We start from the raw sequence: 22602 nt of genomic DNA, 5'->3' as shown, positions 1-22602 counted from the left end.
GTAGCCCAGGGTTTGGCACAGTCTTGACACATAGTAGATGCTCAAGAAATATCTGTTGACCTACGATAGTTCACCCTACAGGGAACCTGAGCACCTTCTGTTTAGGTCAGTACTGCCGCTGCTACAAAATAAGATCACAGGGGTCTTACTTCCCCCGTCCAGATTATTTGTGCCGACAAAACAAGACTTTGGTTGCACATTGGACTGGTGTGAAGCAATCGTTCTCTCAGGCTTCCCAACAACTTTGACTGGCATAATCTCAGTTTGGTTTATAGCCTCTGGGGTTACCAGATTGGTAGTGAGATGCTGAATGTAGGGAGGCATTTATCAGTTTTCTCAGCACACAGGGGCACCTTTAAGGAAGGCTTTGCCATGTGGCAGAGTTGGAAATTAGCCTGCTTATCACTGAAGTTCACATGTTCTATGCCATTTGAGCTCAGGATCCACACCCTTGTGTGTGTCCATGGTTAAGAGCAATTCTGACACTTCTTTCTCACTCCAGTGGCAGTATTAGAATGGAAGTGAGTGAAAATGACATGATAATAGCAATAGTCTATAATGATGTTCAAAAATGTTTCTTAATAAATCAAAACGCAAATGTTACCAAATTATTTGTGACATGCCTCATGGCTGATTGTGATTCTCAAGTCCACACTGTGGAAAAAAAGCTGAAAAGCACTCAGAGAGTGGACCCTGAGAGCCAGCCAGGAGCCGCAGGCTGCCTTCCCTCCTCCTCCTCCCCACCACAGGGCAAGCCCACTAAGGGGCACCTCTGCTTCCTTCCTCTTTTACTTTCTGGGTCTGGAATCAGGACAAAGCAGATCAGCATCTGGCATCGATTTGTTACTCTTTTAATAACCCTAATACATCTTTGAGCACTCCATTTACTTGAGCATTTTGACAAATCTATTTTAAAGAAAAGCATTTATTTGTTCAGCTTTTGATCGGAATAAGCTCAAGTGCCTAAAAGTAGAGACCATGGTACATCTCTGTATTCAACTGCCACCTTCCCCCTTCCCCCCTTCCTCCCCTCCCCAGCGCAGTATCTTACTCTATAAACCCCTTTGTGATCTTTATTTGTCTCTACCTCTTTTTTTTCTCACTTCTTCACTCCAGGAAGGATACTGTGGGATTGGCTTATTTTATTACCGGGCCTATTAGTATGCTGGTTTTGTGCGAACCTGGTCACTCCATCCATAACACAGGCTGTGTGAAAGGCCAAGAACTCAAATTCTCCCTCATTTGGGGAGGGGGGTATGTCCATGACAGTCCCTTGTCCCTTCCTTTTGAAACCCCTGACCTCAGCTTTCCTCCTTTCCGAAATGCCAGAGAAAAGAAATGAAGTTGTCTAAGGTGACCTGTTTCTTTCCTAGTGGGCTAAGCCACGCTCCCAGTCCTCAAAGTGCCGTTCACTTTCCGGAACTGGGTTTTCCCATATGAATGATGTAGCATCCAGCGCATTGTACCTGGAGTCAGAAGACTCAGTTGCAAGTTTGGACACCACCCCTTATCAGCTGCGTGACTTAGGCAAGTTACTTCAGCTTTCTGAACTTATTACCCATCCTCAGAATGGCTGGCTTGAAATGAGTATGCCTAGACTTTGTTCCATTATCACTCTTAAGAGGGAGAGAGAGGGGGGAGAGAGGGAATCTACTGACCCGTTTCCAGCGGAGATTCAGGGAAGCCCTCCCAGGACTGGCCCCAGGCACCTTCCCGGTAGCCTGCATAGCCTCCCTTCAACTGTTGCTTGCCCCTGCCCCCAACCCACCCCCGGCGCACGGCTGGCTTGACGTAGCGCAGCTCTTAAGTAGGTGTGAGTTGTTGGAAAACTGCGAATAATTCCAGGGTCAGTCACTCCCATTTACTCTAACGTGCTTCTCTGACCGGCCGGGTAAGCCCGCCTCTCCTCGTTGGGGTCCCATCCCCCATCTGACCCCCACTCAGCCTCCTCCTTCGGGAAGAGCAGCAGGCGAAGAGCGCGCGGCTTACCCTCTCCCGGGCCACCCCCAGCCTGCGCCCTGCCCTCTGCGCCCAGCTCGCCCCGTACTCGGGCGTCCAGGAGCTCCCCCTCCGGGCAGTGCGCTGTGGCCGCCGGCGGGGTTGACAGCGGCGCCCACCGCCCGGCGGCCCCGGCGACTCACCCGCCCGCCCACGTGCGTGGAGAGGAGCGAAGCGCAAACCAGTCGCGGCGACTGCGCTTGCCACCGATGGGTGCCTTACCTCGGAGGCCGCCGGGGGCCGTAACCCGAGCCCCGCTGCCACGACCCATATTTGCATAATTCGGTCCCCCCCCTTCTTTCAGACTCAGGGCTGGAGATGCGAGTCGGGCTCCCCTCCGAGGCGTCGTCTTGCCGGTGGTCAGCGCGGGGGCCGCAGGACGGGCCGGAGCGCAGGCGGAGCGGGCCGGCGCACGTGGTAAGAGTGCAGCTTTTTCTTTTTTCAGAAACGGGACTTTCCACGTTTTTGCCGAGGGTGGGGTACCTACAAGGGTGCTAATCTTGCTGCGATTTCCTTCCTTTCCCCTTTAATTTTTATCTCCAATTGGAAAAGAGCGCGCAGCGCAAGCGAGAAACTTTCCCAAATTCTCTCTGGGCGTTTGAAGTCAGGAAGATGGCCGTCCGCGGGAGAACCAATTTCGCGGCGGGCAGGGGGAGAACCGGAGCGCCGGAGGAGAAGCAGAGGCAGCTCACCGCCGCCCCGGGGTCCTGACCACCGCGCGCGGGGCCGGGCGGGAGCGGACTCGCAGCAGCTGCGGCCGCGGCAGGTGAGCGGTCGGAGAGCCGCCTGCAGCGCCGCGCTTCTTCCACGGCGTGGCGCCGTAGCTCTCGGCCGCCCGGGCCCCGACGAGCCTGGGGCCGTCCTGGCCCGCCGCGGGAAAGGGCAGGGCCGGGCCCTAGAGGCTGTCCCGCGCTCTACGCCAGGCCTTGGCTGCTTTGGGGGCGGGAAAGGGGCTGGCAGGCGGCCGCTCGCCAGGTTTGAGCAATTGAGACCAACATCCTACGGGGCCCCGGCCAGGCCAGGAGCGCTCCGGGTGGGTGGGCCAGGGAGCGCCGGGAGATAGAAGCGGTCTGTGCAGCCAGCCAGAACCCACCACTATCTGGACCTCTGAAAAGTTTTTTTAAATTGCTTTGGGAATTAAGCAGAAAGGTTCCCATCGGGGCCAGTTTTTTTTGTTTTTGTTTGTTTTTTTTTTACATGCAAAGGGAAAAGCGCGTAAGGTGATGGCGACTCGAAACTGGCGTTAGCGTCACCGTTTGCTGTCACTCTGGACCTCGCTCGGCTCCCCGAGGTGGCTCTTGGTCAGGGATAGGAAGAATATTCCTCCTCATGTGTGTGTTCTGGGGTAGCGCTCGGATGCGGGCAGAGCGCATCTCCGGAGGGTAGGCTTTCGGGGGTGGATGACTGCGGTGGCGGCAGGTACAGGCAGTGAAGGTGAGGATGGGTGTCTTCGCAGAGCAGCCTATTCAGCAAACCCAGGCGCCCGCTCTGCCGACAAGGCATTCTGTTGGCGAGGCGAGCGCACGGGCGCGCTGTCAACAGGGAGGTGTGTAGCGTAAGGTGTGCGAGTGGGTGTGTGAAGAAGGCGGCGGGGGCGGGAGTGTGTGCAGAGGAAGTGGAGCGTGTGTGAGTGTAAGAGTGTGTGCGCGTGTGTGGCGGGGCAGGGTGAGTGTCCAAGCCTCCATCTGGACGCCCCCACACTGCCGACCGCCCAGACGCGCCGGGAAGGGCGCCCGCTCCGCGCAGCAGCTGAAGGGGGGCGGGGAGCGCGCGGGCAGAGGAAGGGTGGGGGTGTCTCCGGCTGAGGATTTCTCTCGAAGCTCCCCGCAGTTATCTGCTCCTCCTAGGGTCTATCCCCCCCCGCCCCAAGGTGCCCAAAATACTTAAACAAACAAACAACCCCAAACCTGTTCCGTTTTCGCTCCTGTATAAATAGAACAGACTTTCCAAAAAAGCAATACCGCATTCACTCTTATCACCAGCTACTTCTTTCCACCAAGTAATTCAGAAAAAAGCAGTCAGCTTCCGTGAATGCATGCAGCTTTTTTTTTTCTTCTCTGCCTCCTTTTGCTTGCGGTTTTGAGCTGCCAAGAAAGTGAGTAGGGGTTTGACTGTAGTGTCTCGGCTCCGCTCGGTTTCTTTCCGAAGTTTAATTTTCCGGAATGGCTCCCAAACAAGGGCTGGGGGGGCGGAGCTGCCGGCACCGGATCTTCGCCTTTTTTGGAAAGTCCCGGAGAACCGGAATTCCTCCCCGCCCGGGAGGCCGCGCCGCAGCCCGGACCGATCGCTCTCCCACAGTGGCCTAAGCCGGACCCGTGGCGCGCCCTATCCCCGTCCGGCCCTGCGCTCTGGACCCGGGCTGCGGCTCGGGCCCCGCGCCCCAGACCCCCGCGGATCCTCGCGGGCTGCGAGCCGGGAGTCGCGAGCCCGGAGGAGCCCGCGCAGCCGAGCCCCTATGCAAATCGGCCATGTGACGGCAAAAGCCGCCTGGCCCAGCCCTGTTCCTCAGTCCATATATGGGCAGTGACGTCACGGGCATTGAGGACCTGCCCATAAATACTTAGAGCAACACTTTCCGTCTAACCCGGAGAGCAGCAATTGATTAATAGCTCGGCGAGGGGACACACTGACTGTTATAACAACACTACACCAGCAACTCCTGGCTTCCCAGCCGGAACACAGGAGAGAGTCAGTGGCAAATAGCCAATTTTCTTCTTTAAAAAAAGCAACTTGTTTGCTAGTTTTATTTCTGTTAGATTTTTTTTTTTGAGGTGGGTAGTTGCTTTTAAGTGTGGAGGGCAAAAGGAGATACCTACCTAGGCTCAGTCCAATCCCTCTCCAAAACGGCTTCTCTGACACTCCAGGTAGCGAGGGAGTTGGGTCTCCAGGTTGTGCGAGGAGCAAATGATGACCGCCAAGGCCGTAGACAAAATCCCAGTAACTCTCAGTGGTTTTGTGCACCAGCTGTCTGACAATATCTACCCGGTGGAGGACCTCGCCGCGACGTCGGTGACCATCTTCCCCAATGCCGAACTGGGAGGCCCCTTTGACCAGATGAACGGAGTGGCTGGAGGTAAGCCGCTTACCCCCTTCGCGGACCGGGACCCACGCAGCTCGGAGATGGTGGGGGGGTTTCGGTGCATGTGCAGGACTTGGAGGAGAGGGTCGGGGCGCGAGGTGGACGGTGTTGACTGAACTGGCTTTGAAGAATGGAAGGGGGTGCAGGAGGAGCCCTCGTGAGCGGGGATCCGGGCGTTGGAGCTGGACGCGCGGGCAGATGCACCAGGTTGCCAGCGAGCGAGCGTGCGTGCGCCGCGGCGCGCCCAGCCCCCGGCGGGCGAGGGGCGAGAGTAGGAAAGGTGCCCCACCAGGCTTCTGGGCTTGTGCGGGTCTTTCCGCTGGCCGCACCCCAGTCTCCCCTCTCCCGGGGTAGGGGCAAAGTGACGGGAAAGTTCGGGGCTCTGGAGGAAAGCTGCGCGTCTGGAGAGCCGAGCGGCGGAGAAGCCCCAGAGGAAAGCGTCCGCGGCTCCCTCCTCGGCAGAGGAGACCCGGGGAAAATCTCGGAGCGCGCTCCCCCTGCGGCCTGCAGGAGCGCCCCCACCTGCGCGCCGCCCGCGAAATTGAGGGGGTTGGCCACTCAGGGAGGAGGAGGTGGAGGGCGGGCAACGGCGGGAAGCGGCCCCCTGGCTGCCGAGGGAGGCCCATAGGGCACTGGTGCCGCGAGTCTCCTCGGCGATGCGGTGGAAAGTGGTCTCCCGCAATCCCCGCGCCTTCCCCGCAGCCCTGCCACTGTCTTTGGGCTGGGGCGAGGACGCGCGGGTGTCGGGCAAGGCTGAAAAGGTTGGGAGGGGAAGGAAACCTATAGACTCCTTCCATCGCAGAGCCCGATTCCCTCCAGCAGTGGGAGAGGGAAGAAAGGAAGACACCTGGGATGGGGAGCAGCCGGGAAATCACTGACCCCCTTCTTTGGCTCACCTCTCAGGCTGACACCTTCGCGGCAGTGGCTGGGATCAGTCTTCTGGGTGGTGTCTGCCCCAGCCGTGAGACCTCCCCAGGCAAAGGAGAGGGAGAGAAGTTCCAGGCAGATGGGGAATTTTTAATACCGTTGTTGCTATTTTTGGGTGTTTTTATTGGGGACTAGAGCCACAGATGGCTGTATATGGGGGTTGGGAGTAGCTCATCTGCTTTCCTGGAGGTGGTTTGCATCCTAGACTGTCACTGGCTGCCACAGTAGGCTCTTGGGCTAGCCTCTTCTGTCTTTGGGCCACAATTTCCTCACCTGTTGAACCCTGCCTCAGCTCTACAGTGCTAAGATCCTGGGCCTTGGGGTTGGACTCATGTGAGACAGGGGTGAGAAGGGATTCTTGGCTGCATTCTCATTGCTCCACCTCCATTCTTCCTTTCCCCTCCCCAGATGGCATGATCAACATTGACATGACTGGAGAGAAGAGGTCCTTGGATCTCCCATATCCCAGCAGCTTTGCTCCTGTCTCTGCACCCCGAAACCAGACCTTCACTTACATGGGCAAGTTCTCCATCGACCCCCAGTACCCCGGTGCTAGCTGCTACCCAGAAGGCATCATCAACATTGTGAGTGCAGGCATCCTGCAAGGGGTCACCTCCCCAGCTTCCACCACAGCCTCATCCAGCGTCACCTCTGCCTCCCCCAACCCACTGGCCACAGGACCCTTGGGTGTGTGCACCATGTCCCAGACCCAGCCTGACCTGGACCACCTCTACTCCCCACCGCCGCCTCCTCCTTATTCTGGCTGTGCAGGAGACCTCTACCAGGACCCCTCGGCGTTCCTGTCGGCAGCCACAACCTCCACCTCCTCCTCTCTGGCCTACCCACCACCTCCTTCCTACCCGTCCCCCAAGCCAGCCACGGACCCAGGTCTCTTCCCCATGATCCCAGACTATCCTGGATTTTTCCCATCACAGTGCCAGAGAGACCTACATGGTGCAGCTGGCCCAGACCGCAAGCCCTTTCCCTGCCCCCTGGACTCCCTGCGAGTCCCCCCTCCACTCACTCCACTTTCCACCATCCGCAACTTTACCCTGGGAGGGCCCAGTGCTGGGGCCACAGGGCCAGGGGCCAGTGGAGGCAGCGAGGGACCCCGGCTACCTGGCAGCGGCTCTGCAGCTGCCACTGCTGCCACCTATAACCCACACCATCTGCCGCTGCGGCCTATTTTGAGGCCTCGAAAGTACCCCAACAGGCCTAGCAAGACCCCAGTGCACGAGAGGCCCTACCCGTGCCCAGCAGAAGGCTGTGACCGGCGCTTCTCCCGCTCGGACGAGCTAACACGGCACATCCGAATCCACACGGGACACAAGCCCTTCCAGTGTCGAATCTGCATGCGCAACTTCAGCCGCAGTGATCACCTCACTACCCACATCCGCACCCACACTGGCGAGAAGCCCTTTGCCTGTGATTACTGTGGCCGCAAATTTGCCCGGAGTGATGAGAGGAAGCGCCACACCAAGATCCACCTAAGGCAGAAGGAACGCAAGAGCAGTGCCCCCTCCTCGTCGGTGCCGGCCGCCTCCACCACCTCCTGCACTGGGGGAGCGCAGGCTGGGGGGACCCTGTGCGGCAGCAACAGCAGCACTATTGGTGGAGGGTCCCTCGGCCCTTGCTCGTCTCGGACCCGGACACCTTGAGATGAGACTCAGGTTGACCCACCAGCTCCTTGAGGCCCTTCATCCACTGGAGCTGCACAACAAACACTACCACCCATTCCTGCCCTTCCCTCATTTCATTGGGCAAAGGGCCTTAGGAGCCTAGCACTGCCCCCACCCCTTTCCACTTAGAAGCAGGTCCTTCCCAAAAGTTAGCCCACCTTAGTCTCCCTTAGGTGAGTTGACTGTCACCCCAAGGTAATGGGGAGGCTCAGAAGGGGGTTGGGTGGGGGTCCCTGGCCTGGAGGGCTGAGGCATGACCCTGCTTTAAAGGGTTGTTTGACTAGGTTTTGTTTCCCCTCTCTTATTTTGACTGGTTACAGGTTTTTGACTCTGGATGTCAGAATTGATCTGAGATTTTTTCTACAGTAGGTTGGGAGACACTCATCCCTTCAGGTGGGGATAGCAAAAAAGGCAGAAGGAAAACTGATGTGCACTTTATGGCTTGGGACTGATTTGGGGGATGCTGTACAGTGGGTGAAGCATGGCCTTTATAAAGCTGCATTCTGTGGCCCTGGAACAGTGAATCAAAGCTTATCTAGTCATCTCAACCCTTTAAGCAATATGTATTATAAACTCCGAGAACAGAAGTGCAATGTGATGGGAGGGACATAGCAATATCTGCTCCTTTTTGAGTGGTTTGAGAAATGTAAAGACTATTTTTTCAGTGTATATCCATTCAGATTTTGTGTATTTTTGATGTGCACTGTTCTCCAAGTTCTGAACCTTTGGGAAAAAAAAGTAAAGCATTTATGATCTCAAAATGAGTCAGAGGTTAACTTATTTAAAGGGGGATGTACATATATTCTCTGAAACTAGGATGCATGCAGTTGTGTTGGAAGTGTCCTTGGTGCCTTGTGTGATGTAGACAATGTTACAGGGTCTGCATGTAAATGGGTTGCCTTACTATGGAAAAAAAAACCATCACTCCCTGGGTTTAGTATGGCTGTATATATCTGCCTATTAATATCTGGAATTTTTTTTAGAAAGTATATTTTTGTATGCTCTGTTTTGTGACTTAAAAGTGTTACCTTTGTAGTCAAATTGCAGATGGGAATGTAAATAATGCTACTGGAGCTGACTTGTTTGGTTATTAGCTCTTAATAGTTGTGGAAATATAAATGATTTATTCTAACACAAAACCACTAACTAAAGTTCAGATAAGGAATGGTTTATGACTATGGTGTAAATAAATACTTTTCAACAATATTTTTGCTGCAGAAATTACTTATGAAAGATTTATTGGGTGGGACTTCAACAGTACCCAGTGGGTTTTAGTACTTTGACCAAGCCAGGATCTCCAAGTCTTCTTTGCTAGCCTTTCGACACCAGCCCTCTCACCCCAAAGCAATCTCCATTCATAATCAAACGCTAGCGTTCTGGGGATTTCCCCCATGCATTAGTGTAAAAGTGGGGAGGCGTTGTTTTGACTCATTGTTCCGTCCTCTATAACAGCCTATAACTTCTCTCTGCTCCTGAGTGGGCTCCGGAAAATAAATACTTACAAACAAGTGCCCACTCGGAGACTACACATTTGCGGCTGTTTTCAGAACCCTGACCGGGGCCAGAAACTCAGACGAAATGTGGCTTTGTGGAAAGTGTGGTGGCGTGGTCAAGCTGGAAATGACTTTCAGGTTCCAGGATTAGTCTCATGACCACAGAAAACTTTTTGAAAAGCGCCAGCACCTCTTCAGATCAAAAATGCACTCAGACACTGCTGATGACAGCATTAATAGGTTGCCAAAGGAATTACCCCAGGACTCATTTCTCTCCAGCCTTGTCTCCCCGATTACACCTATTCAGAAGGATCATTACACTGCCAAAGGTTTGGTGGGTCCGGAGACTATTAAACGTTCACCTTTTTAGATAAGTGTATACCAGCCTTAAGAAAACCTCAAAGACAATCTGAATCAAATAGGCAAAAATGGTCCTCCATGGCACTGGATAATGGTTTGCAAAACAATACACTATAGGGGTCATTTTACTGCAAGCCTTTTGTAGTGATTTTAAAATATAAATTCACCCCCTCCCCCAATAGTTATCTATGTATCATACAATGCAGATTGTCTTAGTGAAGTGATCTTTCTTTACTCTAAAATTGGACCTAAATATCATTTAACGTCACTTGCTGCCTCTGGATCCTTACACAAATGTAACACACTGGAGTGCCCACTGTTTAGCTACATCACCTGAAAACCCTGTCATCTGTTTGTCCTTTGGCCCTGTTAAACTCTCTCAGGCGTGGCTGATAACAGATGGCCTGTATTTTAGAACAGCAGTGACAGCTTCTCCTGGAAACTACTTTTTGCCCTTACCAGCACTAGAATTCGAAATCTAATTTGTTAAGGTAACTAACCCTTATTTCCTTCCTGTCCTTATTTCAAAGATGCACAATACCTCTAATAACTACTAAATGGAAGTTTCTAAACTTCAGTGTCAGATTGTTCTAGTGACTGGTGTCATTCCATTAGATTCATATTTCCTAGCTTGTCAGCATACTATCATCCTTGGTTGGCCAATTTTCTTAAAGAAATATGTATAAAACAATGCCACATTTTGATAATTGTGTTTTTAATGATACTACTCTCCTACCAAAATGTCATTATATTAAAATATAACACACCTAAGTTTTATGTGATTTATAGTTGTCTTGCCAAATTTTAATTTCAGAGCACCTTCAATTAAGACAACGTAAACAATTGTTAACAAAGCAACAGACTAAAAATCTCTTTTCAGTAAGATGAAATACATTTTGGTGATAGTCAAATTGATTACATAATCACTTTCGCCTTGATGTGGGCTTGGTAAAGTGGCATAACATACATACCATAAGGAACACACCTTGATGTTTTTTCAGAGCCAACCTTGTGGATTTTACTCCTTGATTTCAATAGGTTAGGTCAATCTTTAATCAGATTTTATTATCTGCTTGAAACATTCAGGGTACTGTTCACAGGTGTCTCATTTTTTACTTTGCTCAAGAAATAAAGCATATAAAGCTGTCTGCTTTCTTTTATTCAATATGCTTTATTAAATAATATTATTGATGTTTCAGCTGTTACTGGGAATTCTTATTAAAAATAAACTTCTGGAGAGTAATTCCTTAAAGATCATAATGCAGTTGAGATGGTCCAGTACACATTAAAAATAGGTCTATTAAACCTAAATAAGGTTTCCAATTATTCATAAACCAGGCTATTTAATTTCAATATCCTAACTGCTAATGAAATTAAGGCAAATTGTTTGGCATATATTAGAAATGGCTGTAGTGATGCTTTAACAGTTCGATACTACTTTGAGGGGTGGTGGTGGTGGGAAAGAATGGTCAGTATCATCACAAGTGCCTAAAATGCTGCCAGTCCAAACTACAATTAAATAAATTTTACAGAAAAAGGAAAGACAAGAAAATATTTAAGTCCAAAGTTTCTTTCCTCCGTGAATGAAAGCATTTTTGTTTTCTTACACTAGCTTATTTTCCTCAGGTTAAATATAAAAGGAGTGTTTTCGTTGCAGCAAAATAGTTATGACTGCATGTTAAATAATTTCAGATGTTTTGTCAATCAGGCTGTTTCAAAGATCACACTCAGGGAAATAAACTATTAATTTTAAGTTTATATTATTACTTGGACTTTAGAATCTGCAGAAGGCCCCCAGTTTTTAGTACAACATAATCTTACCATACAGACTGTGAACGTTTAACAGCAATTCAAATGTAGGCATCATAGCAAGTAATACTTTCCTTTTCCCTTTTGCAATAATCAAATAAGATTTACCTCTAAACAATTTCAAAAATGACTTTATTTTCCACAAGTACACTGATTTTAATCTAGAAATGTAAACATCCCTGGATCAGAAGATTCAGTATCTATATGGGGCTTAACAAATGATTTCCTTCTTTGACACTCATTGAACTGGAATAATCAACGGTCAGCTTCTGTTTGTGACGTGAAGTTCTGAATTCAGAACAGGAGAGTTACAGGAGTGGCAGTGCCCTCAGGTTAGAGTTGAATAGCAATGGGCAGAGCCCCGAATTAAAGATATATTGCTTTTTCGTCGAACAGTAGAGCTAGAGCACAAGATTCCAAGTCATTTGGAATAAATGAGTGATGAGAGTCCTCCTGAGATGCCTAGACTAAGGCACCTACAAGGGAACAATGCAAAAGAAGGAACATAAATTGTGAGTTTTGGGAGAAGTTAAGGGCTGTTAGCATTAAAAGATCAGATAACCCACTCCTGTTGACAAACACACATTACTTTAAAAAAAGGTTCACCATTTTCACTGATAAACAGCAGTTGGTGCAAACTCAATCCATGCAAATTAGGCTTAATAAAAAAATCAGTTCTCATAAAGTAGTAGGTAGATATACAACACTCTGAATTGATATAACCAGAGAATTAAAAAGCTTTAGAAGTATTAGACAACTTCTCACCCATGAGAGGCAATTATTGCATTTGTTATTCAACAGAAAGTTAAGTGATTAGTATCATTGTGCTCATTAGTCTTTGTAGAAGACAACTTTTTTCCCACAGTTGTTACCCATATTGCAGGAATATATGGAAACACAACAGAAGCACATGAAGTCACATCTAACAGTCTATGCAGAAAGGTGCAAGGCTTTTCTGCATCACATTTTGTCTTTGTATTAAGAATATTCTTTCCTTAGTGGCTCACTAAAACAAGTTAATTTTGTTTTCACCATTAATTTACTCAGAATTATTAGTGAAACAGAAGTTTCACTGTTCTTATTGAACTAAATTAGAGAGATATATTGCTGTTTTGGCCTGTGATAATTTCAGTTACTCTTTTGAAAAGCACCTTAGTCTTCATTCAACTTGCTTGTACTTGAGAACTTAAAAATTTTTCATAATGAAGTTTGAAAAAACAATTTCTCCTTTATTACTGTCCTGTTGCCAGAATGAGTTTTTGTAGGTTAGTTTAATGTACTCCAGATTGTATTATAACCTATACATCATTATCAACAATCGTTGTAAGTTGATCAACTTTTTGCTACAATATAATTCAAAACAGGTAGGTATGTGATAACCATACACACTCATCATTGTGCTATGAAAAAAAACCCATTTTGTGAACAATTTTAAAGAAAATCATCATTTGCATATCTAGAATTTAATTTCAAACTGAATGGCCTGAAGAACTGCTTCAAACTGCCCCTAAGGTATACTAAACCACACCAGAATGTGACACTACCATAAAACAATTTTAGCAAACTTGGAAGAAGTGCATTATGCTTGTGTCAGGTTTTACAACACAGCGGCATATCATGTTTAGTAGCATCTTTTTTTTTTTTTTTTTTTTCTTTTTGCGGTATGCGGGCCTCTCACTGTTGTGGCCTCTCCCGTTGCGGAGCACAGGCTCCGGATGCGCAGGCCCAGCGGCCATGGCTCACGGGCCCAGCCGCTCCGCGGCATATGGGATCCTCCCAGACCGGGGCACGAACCCGTATCCCCTGCATCGGCAGGCGGACTCTCAACCACTGCGCCACCAGGGAGGCCCTAGTAGCATCTTTTTTGTAATTTGTTTTTTAAGAAAAGTCATTAAGAATTTGCTTTTTCATTCTATTTTTAAATTTGGGAACAAGTATTCCTACACTCTGGGCCTCTGTTACCCAGTGTGCAAAGAGAGGTAAAGGCACATACTGCTTCCCTACAGGGTCATCACATCCCACCAATAGCAAATCTCCCTTTATTACAGATATTAGAACTCAACTGCCACATGGGCAAGTCAATCAAGAGGGCTTAGACAACAGCTGGACAAACTTTAATGTGTTTATTTCTACAGTTTGTTTTTATTAAAAGTTTTGTGAAAAAAAGAGTCCTATAAATAGTAAAAAGGGGGAAACAGGAGTGTTCCTTGGCCTGAAGCAAATGGTGTCAATACATTTGTAAACAAGGTAAAGCTCAGCCAATTAAAAGGACAAAAATAAAACTAGTCACAACACAGCTGTTCATTTCAAGCGGTTGGGAGTGGGAAGTGTTTTGTCCCAAGTTTTGGTGCCCTAAAGTGGCCAGCAGTATAGTTAATTCTCAATTTTCTAGCCTTGATCATCTGTGCCTCTCTCTCTTCCTGCAGAAAACTCACCCTAGATGAAGCAAGCACTGGCTCTCTCCTATTTGAGGGACAGTGTTCTGAGAACACTGCCACCACCAACACAGCTGGAATCATCAGCCCTCTGGAACGTTAGAACTCCTGAGAGAATTTGAAACAGTCATGAACATTTTCCTCTACTTTTGCAGGAAAATACTGGAAGTAAATATGGGCACAGAATTCAACAGTTGGCTAAGGGTGTTTTACATTCAGTTGTTTGGAAGCATACCGATTCAGCTCCTCTGAATCTTATGGTTAGAAAATACAGAATTACCCTATTACTTCTTAAAGTACACTAAGACAAAAAAAGTCACTTAAGGATAATATAGTTTTTGCATTAAAGGTGAATCTGCAACAAGAAATCTACTCAACTCAGAGATCTGGAGACTCATCGGGAAGCTCTAAGTGACCATTTGTCACTGAGATATGCAGGTGCTTGAATTTCTTAGTAGATGCTGCCAGAGTAACCCAGATGTGGTTACTGGGCAAGGGGAGGATAGAAAATAAATCTTGTCCTCTACATGCATAGTTACGTTTGGGGGTAATCTCCCAGCTCTGGAAAAATGGATTTAATTTTCACAACGACTTAATTAGGCCGGACAGCTCACTTTAAATAGTAGCTCATCTCTTTAAACCTAGTTTTTATCAATGACTTGAACTAAAAACAATTCAAACCACTAGGTCATGCAAATTCAGTAAGTTAGAAGTATAACAATAAGGAGTAAAAGGGCATAAGGACGTAAGTGGAAAACAAACCCTATTTACCCAAAGAGGGGGGCGGAGAAAACCACTTAGTGTATTTTGTATAGGACGGGGAACGGAGGAAAAGAAAATTTCATTATGGCTTGAGGATGGAAGCGCTTCAAATAAGACCCCTGCCCCCTCCCCACAAATCAAAACCCCAGTGGCAGTGACAGGGCCAGGAAACAACCTAGCTTCCCCGCCTACTCCGCCCCCCAAACGGTGCCCAGTGGCTGCAGTCCAGTCGCCGCGCTTCGCAAGGCTCCCGAGGAAGCGGCTACAGCCCATTCCAGTAGATCCAACGCCCAGGCCTGGGGGAAGGAAGAGAGCCCTTGTAATGGGTCGCGGCCAGCCAAGCCCAGATACGAGTAGGGCATGTCTTCTTCGGCCCACCAATCCCGGGCGCCGGCGGCTTCAAGGGAAGACCTTGGGACCTGGATAGGGCTCCCCCTCGCACCAGAAGTCATCGGCCTGCGGGGTCTCCAGGAGCCACACCTCTCGGGGCAGGTCACAGGCCGAGCCGGAGGCCTCCCTGGCCCTGACAGGCTCCAGCACCCGGTAATAGTGGCAGTCCCGGCCGTCGTCGGGGTCGTAGGGCGGGGCCAGGATGTCCAGGAAGGCGGCGGGCCCCTCCACAGCGTCGATCTGGTGCAGGTTGTCCCGGTGCGGCGTGAGGACGCAGGGGCCGCTGGCCGCCGTGTACTCCGCCCGCGAGCGCAGCACACCCGGCCTTACGGCGTCCCGCTCCCCCGGCTGCAGCGGCGGCTCGAACAGCTGCTCTGGTGGCGGGGCCGGCGGCCGTTGCCCGCTGCCCACCTCCAGCTTGTCCATGCAGCTGATGCGCACGGTGCCGTAGAGCACCTTGAGGATGCCGTGCATGCCCGGGTGGTCGTGCAGCGGGATGGAGGTGCCGCTCTTCAGCAGGAACACGCCGAGGCTGAAGCCGTCTGTCTCGCAGATGTGCATATAGGTGACTGGCGGCAGGTTGGGCCTCAGCGGCTGCAGCGTGGCCTTGCGCGGGGAGATGTTCAGGTCCTCCGCGCGGACCTGGGTCAGCAGGCTCTTCAGCTTGCTCAGGTTCTCCGGGAAGCCCTGCGACATCGGCGCCTCGGGGCCTGGCGCCTCGCCGCGGTCGGAAGAGCTGCGGCTGCCCCCGCTGCCCCGGAAGGTGAGGCACGCCTGGCGGGCGATCCGTTGGATCAGGGAGGCCATGTTGTCTCGGGGCATGCCCTGCTGTTCCTCTGCGTGCCGAGGCCGGCCCCCTCCGCCCCCAGCTTTCCTCCGCCCCTTGCGGTCCCCGGCGGCCGCCACGGCTGCCCGCAGCCCCCGGCGAGGCAGGAGGCCCCGCAACTACCGGCCAGTCGGGCGCGCGGCACTACAGCCGCCCACCTCAGCGGCCACGCGCCCGCAACGGCCGAGCGCGCCCGCCTCGCGCTCCCTTTGAGCGCGCACGCGCACGGCCCACACCCCGCACTCACGCTCCGGGAGCAGGTACCGGCCGCGCGGACGGTGGTAGGCTTTGCCTTACGCCCGAAGCTCCATTCATGCGGCCCGCACCTACGGCGGTGGTCAGGCGTTCCCGGCGCCTTTCAGAGCATGCTGGGACTTGTAGTCCGGTATTCCGCATGCGCTCTCAGAAAGCTCCCTTTGTCAGCTGGAAAAGGGAAGGATTAGATATGTGTGTCATAAAGCGACCTTTAGTATAGTCCAAAGGTGTTTGCTTGTTTGAAGAAAGGCGAATTGGGTCACCAGAGAAGTAGCCAGTTAACTACAACTCCCGGCATTCCTCAGCAGGTTGGGGTGACGCACTTCCGGCGTCTGGCCTGTGGTGTGGTGGAGGCTCTTGGCAGTCTCAAGGAACCAGGCAAGCGGGTCGTTGACCTTATGGCGCCGCTCGGGCCCGGTCAGCTTTCCAAGGTCGCTTTCCTGTGGCCTTAGCCTTGGGAATGAGGCTGTTGAGTTAACTTTAGCTCCTTGTGGCCGTCCAGGCGGCACTGTCTGCCACAGGGGTTACGGGACCGCGCTTTCGTAATTTCCTAGGTTTCTGAGGAGATGAGAGGGTCGAGACTGTCCCTGGTGAGCACCACAGTTACTCTACCCAGCCGTCCCCAGCTGTTGTTTGCATCAGGGTCTGATGACGCTGCTCTTCTGGTTACAGAGTACGATAGTTTTTTGGTGGAACTTGAGAGGCTATTTGCTGTGGTCAACGATTCTGTATACTAATGGTTATCAAACCTTAGATTGCCCAAGAAGCACTTGGTTAGGGGAGGAGGGGAGCTTTTTAAAAATACAGATGCCTGGTCTTCATCCAGAGATTGGTTCATTACATGATTCTGAGGCATCCTGTGAGAAACCTTGTTGTGGGAGAATCAGGCAAACTCTTGACCTTAACCTTACCCTGAGTTTAAAGTCCTTTTGGATTTCCAAAGCTAAACAAGGGTTTCTTACTCAATTTTGTAATTGGAGTGGTGCAGTAAATTCTCTCCAGTTAAAAAAAGGCATGCTTTTTTAGTGGGCTATGTAACCTATCTAAGGAGCACTCAGTATTTGTCAGGCATTGTGTTAAGTACATTACCTAATGAATATTATACTAATCCTCACAGCAGCTCTTAAGAGGTAGGCATTATTATTATTCCCAATTTGCAGATGAGGGAATAAGTTGCAAGATGATAGCGAGTAATTGACAGGGCCTAAGCAGAGCAGAAATAAGTATAGTTTTACCAAAACTGGCAGCTTGAATTGGTGTTAAAAGCACTAAATGTGGAGTTAGGATATTGTTTTTCCAGCCTACTGTGCTACTTCTACTTAAAGTTGTCTGTCTTTAGCAGACTCTACCCTTTTATATCCTCAGTTTATTTACTTGTAGAATCTGGAGTTAGGGTAACAGTTATTCTGAACTATCCTTACTCATCAGAAGACCCTGGGGAGCATTATAAAAATAAAGATTTGAGGGTCAAACCCAAGAGATTCTGATTCGGAAGAACTGATGTGAAGCCCAGAATTTTTATTTTTAAGATGCTCCTTAAGTGATTCGTAATTATCAGCCCAGTTTGAAAACCACTGCTAGATCTGTAAATAATGAACCCGTTCTTAATATTTGGTGATTTCGATTGAGAGGGTGATTGTTTTAGAAAAGGGCTCTTAAGTTTTACTCGTTTTCAGAGGTTGCCATGCCATTGTTAAGGTACTTAAATGTACTGTCAAAGTTCACGTAATGAAATCCCATGCAATCTTTTTCTAAAGTGAGGAATATTTAAATTAAGAGAAAAAAATGCCCTCTATTCATTTAAAAATCTGGATTTTTATTTATTGATTTTATTTCTATTAAGGTATAATTAGTGGGAGGTGTAGACTCCATAGATCACAGACTTTATTAACACATCTGTTACTTCTTAATAGTTGTCCGTACTTATTTAACTGAAGCTCATCTATAAAATGAGATATTAAGATACATGTTTAAAACACTGATGATACCACAGTAGCTGTCTCATAATAGTAGCTATTATTATACTTTCAAAATTGTTAAAAGCTGTAAGGACCAATGAATTTAAATAATATTGAGCAAATATTGAAATGGGATTTGCTTGTCTTGAGAATTAGGTTCAAGGTAGAGATTTAAAAAAAAAAGATTATTTTTACTGGCTAACTATTCACCTGGTAATACCATCCCTCAGGTCCTTGCTGTTCATTGTTTGGCCTGAGAGTGCAAAGTTTCCTAAGACTGCCTTTATCAGAATCACCTGGGAGTATTTGTTGAAAGTGCAGCTTCTCAGATCATCTCAAAATCTTCATCTGAATCTTTTGCACATTAAAGTTTTTAAGAACTGCTGAGTGTTCATAAGGCATATGGTACTTTTTTTAGGCCACAGACAGGCTACCTCCATAATTCCTTTTTGAAACTGTCCTTAAGAGCTGCTCTAATGGATGAGATCCATCCTAATGGCTTTTGCCCTTAAGAAGCATTTTACAGTATTTGGCCTTCTGCCCCACTGCAGTAGCATAGGCTGACTGGGTTTCTATTACCAATAACGTCCTTCTTTTTATGCTCCTTGTTCTGTTTTCCTTTGTGTTGCAGTAAGCAGAATGAAGACCAAAAGACATTCAGAAAGGAGAACAGACAAAAGAGAAGTGATAGTGAACAAGTGCTAGAAATACAAGACAGAAACAAGATTTGGGAAAAGTTTGGGACAGATGGAATCTATCATTCGATAAATAGTGAGTATTTATTAGGTACCAGGCATTGTTCTAGGCTTTGAGGATTTGGCAAAGAATATTGGAATTCAAGGAATTTACGTGTGTGTGTGTGTGTGTGTATTTTGGGGTTGGAGGTTGTTACACAATACAAATAAATGAGCAACATAATTTCAGAGATGAGTTTATAAAGACAAACAGGATGGCAGTGTGATGTGTGTTATTGAGTTGTCAGGTGTGACCAGAAGATAATATTTGGTTCTGAATATTAAGGAGTTAGCTGTGGAAAAATCTGGGGTCAGAGCATTCCAAGACTAGGAAAATAGCCCTAAGGATGTCACACAGAGTATTGAAGACCATGACTTTGACCAGATGTAAAGGAACTTGGTATAATTGGGAACAAGAATGAAGGCTGGTGGGGATAGGCTGTGTAGTGACCTTCAGAGTTCCTGGAGGGAGATGAAGTTGGGGAGGTAGGCAAAGGACATATTCCACAGGCCTTATAGGCCCTGATTGGGATGTTACAGGGAGTTGAGGGCCATGGTAGGGAGTTGGATTATAAGTGTTGTAAGAAGCTTTCAGAGAGTACTGGGCAGGAGACTGACTTGATCTGTTTTACACTTTTCAGAGATTGGTGGGGGGGTAGTGGTGATTTAACAGCGTAGAAAGCCCAGTTGAAGGCAGTAATCTAGAGAAAAGAAAACTAGTGTAAAGATTAGCAATCTACTTTGTAGGTGGAGCTGCAGGGCTTGCTGATGAGCTGTTTCTTTGGCAATCTATTTCTTAAAGTATATTCTTTTCGCATATTCTTTTTCATGAGTTGACAGCTATGTGGTGATAGGTAAGACTGATAAAGATTAAATCTCACCTCCTGCCCACATCTAACTATTAAATTTAGGAATGAGGGAAGCACACAGAAGCATGAGTAAAGCTGAGGTTTTTTTAACAGTTGCTTAATTAATCAGGAAGCAAGAAGAATTAGAAGAGCCCCCAGCATGCATGCATACACACACACACACACACACACACATATCTTTTCTTAATTCTACCTGCTCATTTATATGATCTATTCATTCTTTGGGAACTTGACATATTTTATCTTTCATTCTTCTTCTCCTGGCCCTCTTCTTTATGAGGACTTATTTTCCTTAATTCATGGGATAGATCATCTTCTGACTTTTTCTCAAATCATTTTTCTTTCTTTTTAAAAAAATTAATTAATTAATTAATTCTTTGGCTGCGTTGGGTCTTCGTTGCTGTGCACGGTGAGCGGGGGCTACTGTTCGTTGTGGTGCGCGGGCTTCTCATTGCGGTGGCTTCTCTTGTTGCGGAGCACAGGCTCTAGGTGCGTGGGCTTCAGTAGTTGTGGTACACAGGCTCTAGAGTGCAGGCTTAGTAGTTGTGGCACACAGACTTAGTTGCTCCGTGGCATGTGGGATCTTCCCGGACCAGGGCTCGAATCCGTGTCCTCTGCACTGGCAAGCGGATTCTTAACCGCTGCACCACCAGGGAAGCCCTCAAATCATTTTCCAGAATTCATTTTGTCCATCTCTTTTGATCACGCTTGGACCCAGTCAAAAGAGTACAAAAGTACTGACATTCTCAAATGCTCAGTGTTCCTGACATGCAGTAGGCTAGTAGTTTTTTTTTTTTTTTTTGCAATATGCGGGCCTCTCACTGTTGGCAGAGCACAGGCTCCGGACGCACAGGCTCAGCGGCCATGGCTCACGGGCCTAGCTGCTCCGCGGCATGTGGGATCTTCCCGGACCGGGGCAGGAACCCGTGTCCCCTGCATCGGCAGGCGGACTCTCAACCACTGCGCCACCAGGGAAGCCCTAGGCTAGTAGTTTTTTTAAAGTGGGCAGGAAGGTTTCTTTTTTCCCAGTACCTCTTGCCAACTTACTCCTATATCTGCCTTGTAATTTGCTATAGAACATGATAAAAATTGATAAAAAATATTCTACTTTTGGACTCAGTTGTACTTATTTATATTTGAAATATTTTGGGTTTCTATTATAGCTTTCCTTTCAGTTTTTAAGAAATTTAGCATATTTTTTCATCCATTATCATGAATGAATGTCAAGTTGTAAGAAAAAATAAATAGTCGTGAAGGCAGAAGAACTAGTTCCGTATTTTCTTTCATCTCATTTATCTAAAATTATTGCAGCGTAACTCTTAGCTCTGTCCATCTCCACTGAGGTCTTATAAAGTAACTCTGCTTCACTCTACTCTGATTTAACTTTGCGTGATTATCTGAAATCAGATCACTTTGGTATACGGGCTGTTCCGTTAAGTATGCCAGGCCCAGTAGTTTACAGTGTTCAGGTTAGACTTTAGGTGTTCACGTTGCACCAAAAAATTGCAGAGGTTGTTTTGTGTGATATAGCTTTGTTTTCTGTGTGGTTCTACATACTGATGAATGTAGGGTTGGGATGGAGAAGGACTTAAACTAACTCCTTTTTCTCTTCTTTGCCAGTGTCTTTTTTCAGGCAATGAGAGGCAAAGGAGAAAGAAATTAAAAATTGGGAGCATGCAGAGAGAGGTTGATGGGGAAGCAAAAAAAAGGTGTGGCTTTTGCAGGTCAATAATGTAGAAAAGGTTTTGCGATGCTCAGTGTGAAGCATAGCCAAAGGCCAGGAGTCACCATTTTTGGAGGTGATTGAACACTCCTGTTACCAGTTTGATATTAGAGAGGTTTTCCTCTTCTCCTTTAAGTAGTGCAATTATTATAAGACCCAAAATAGTTCTGAACTGTAAATTAAATCTAAACACCCTTTACTTCTCTTAATTAACTTTTCCCTCCAATTTCATGCCTCTTGTTTTTCTTTCCCTTTTTTTTTCCCTTTAAGAAGACATGAGGTATCTCCACCTCCTCCGCTTCCCCATCTGTCCTTTTCCTCTTGGCTGAAAGAGAGATTTTTTTTACTTTATATTTATTTTAATTAATGGATTTGAATCGCAAGTAGTGAAACAGTTGATGTTCATCTTCAAGAGGCAGTGAAAGGGAAAATCATCCTCTTTAACTTGGCAGAAAAGAACTGGATGTTCATTGCTGGTGCTTACCTGAAAAATGGCTGCGAAAGGGGCAGAGGAGGGTTCCAGAATTCTGTGTCCTTGCAAGGAACAGGCACCATAGCCCAGAAACAAGGGAAGTGGGAAAACTCTTGAGAATGAAATCATACTTTCTTGGGAAATGCCTTTCCCAAGGGATGCTTAGTAAATATTGCTTGATGATTTATGGTCCATTGATTTAGGATCAAATTCCCTAGGAACAAAATATCAGGGTGCAATTCAACTGCTTGAACACTCTGATTAATAAAATTCACCATAAGTTTATCATCTTCTTTTCAGTTGGGCAAGGCGAACAATAACTTTTATAAAAAATCTGCTCCCTTGAGTGTTCACCTTAGAATATGTCTTGAGACATTTGACTGACTTGAAATAAATAGGGACAGTATTACGTGTGTTTCTTTGGAGGACTAGAATGCTACTAACCAAAGCCTTTTGAAAATAAGCAAACAAACCAAAAACCTTGTCCAACTAGATGCTCTGTTACAGCATTTAGAGGAAGCCTGAGAAATGACGGTACAATTTGAAAGTGGAAAGCAGGAATCAAGGAAGAAAGAACAATAGACTGGCAGGATACCAGTTCTACTCCTGGTTCTAGCAACCCAGTGTGTGACTTTGGGTAAGTCATTTCACTTCTTGGAGCCTTGGTTCCCTTATTTATAAAATGAATAATTTAGTCTAGATGATTTACTACTTTTCTTCCAGCTTAAAAAAAAAACTTATGAATCAAAAATATTATATAAAATTAAGTAGTATAATTTCATCCTGTGAAATACTGCAGAGCATCACAAAAGACACTTTTTAAAATGTATTTT

The 22602-nt window shown here is 47.7% G+C and overlaps 2 protein-coding genes and 1 long non-coding RNA gene across 3 annotated transcripts; 2 read left to right on the top strand and 1 right to left on the bottom strand.

Moving 5' to 3' along the window:
* Window positions 1–2316: 2316 nt before the first annotated feature.
* EGR2 (early growth response 2) lies at window positions 2317–7662 on the top strand (the record flags this gene model as incomplete). Its single annotated transcript, XM_081249124.1, has 3 exons — window positions 2317–2415; window positions 4963–5071; window positions 6413–7662. The coding sequence occupies 3 exons, from the start codon at window positions 2317–2319 to the stop codon at window positions 7660–7662; spliced, it is 1458 nt and encodes a 485-aa protein (XP_081105250.1).
* A 3786-nt stretch (window positions 7663–11448) lies between these two features.
* On the bottom strand, window positions 11449–15838 carry ADO (2-aminoethanethiol dioxygenase). The gene has a single exon (XM_081225696.1). It carries the CDS (start codon window positions 15752–15754, stop codon window positions 14942–14944), a length of 813 nt encoding a protein of 270 aa, XP_081081822.1. The 5' UTR covers window positions 15755–15838; the 3' UTR covers window positions 11449–14941.
* A 548-nt stretch (window positions 15839–16386) lies between these two features.
* LOC308614858 lies at window positions 16387–22400 on the top strand. Its single transcript, XR_014015444.1, has 3 exons — window positions 16387–16603; window positions 18603–18742; window positions 22277–22400. It is a non-coding gene; the product is annotated as an uncharacterized lncRNA (long non-coding RNA).
* The last annotated feature ends 202 nt before the right edge of the window (window positions 22401–22602 follow it).

Source organism: Mesoplodon bidens, assembly GCF_964165515.1.
Source record: "Mesoplodon bidens genome assembly, chromosome: 1".
Taxonomy (NCBI): Eukaryota; Metazoa; Chordata; class Mammalia; order Artiodactyla; family Ziphiidae; genus Mesoplodon; species Mesoplodon bidens.
This window is presented reverse-complemented; position numbering and strand designations above follow the sequence as displayed.

Excerpts from the sequence above, each read along its gene's own strand:
- ADO (XM_081225696.1), bottom strand. The coding sequence starts at position 15,754 with ATGCCCCGAGACAACATGGCCTCCCTGATCCAACGGATCGCCCGCCAG.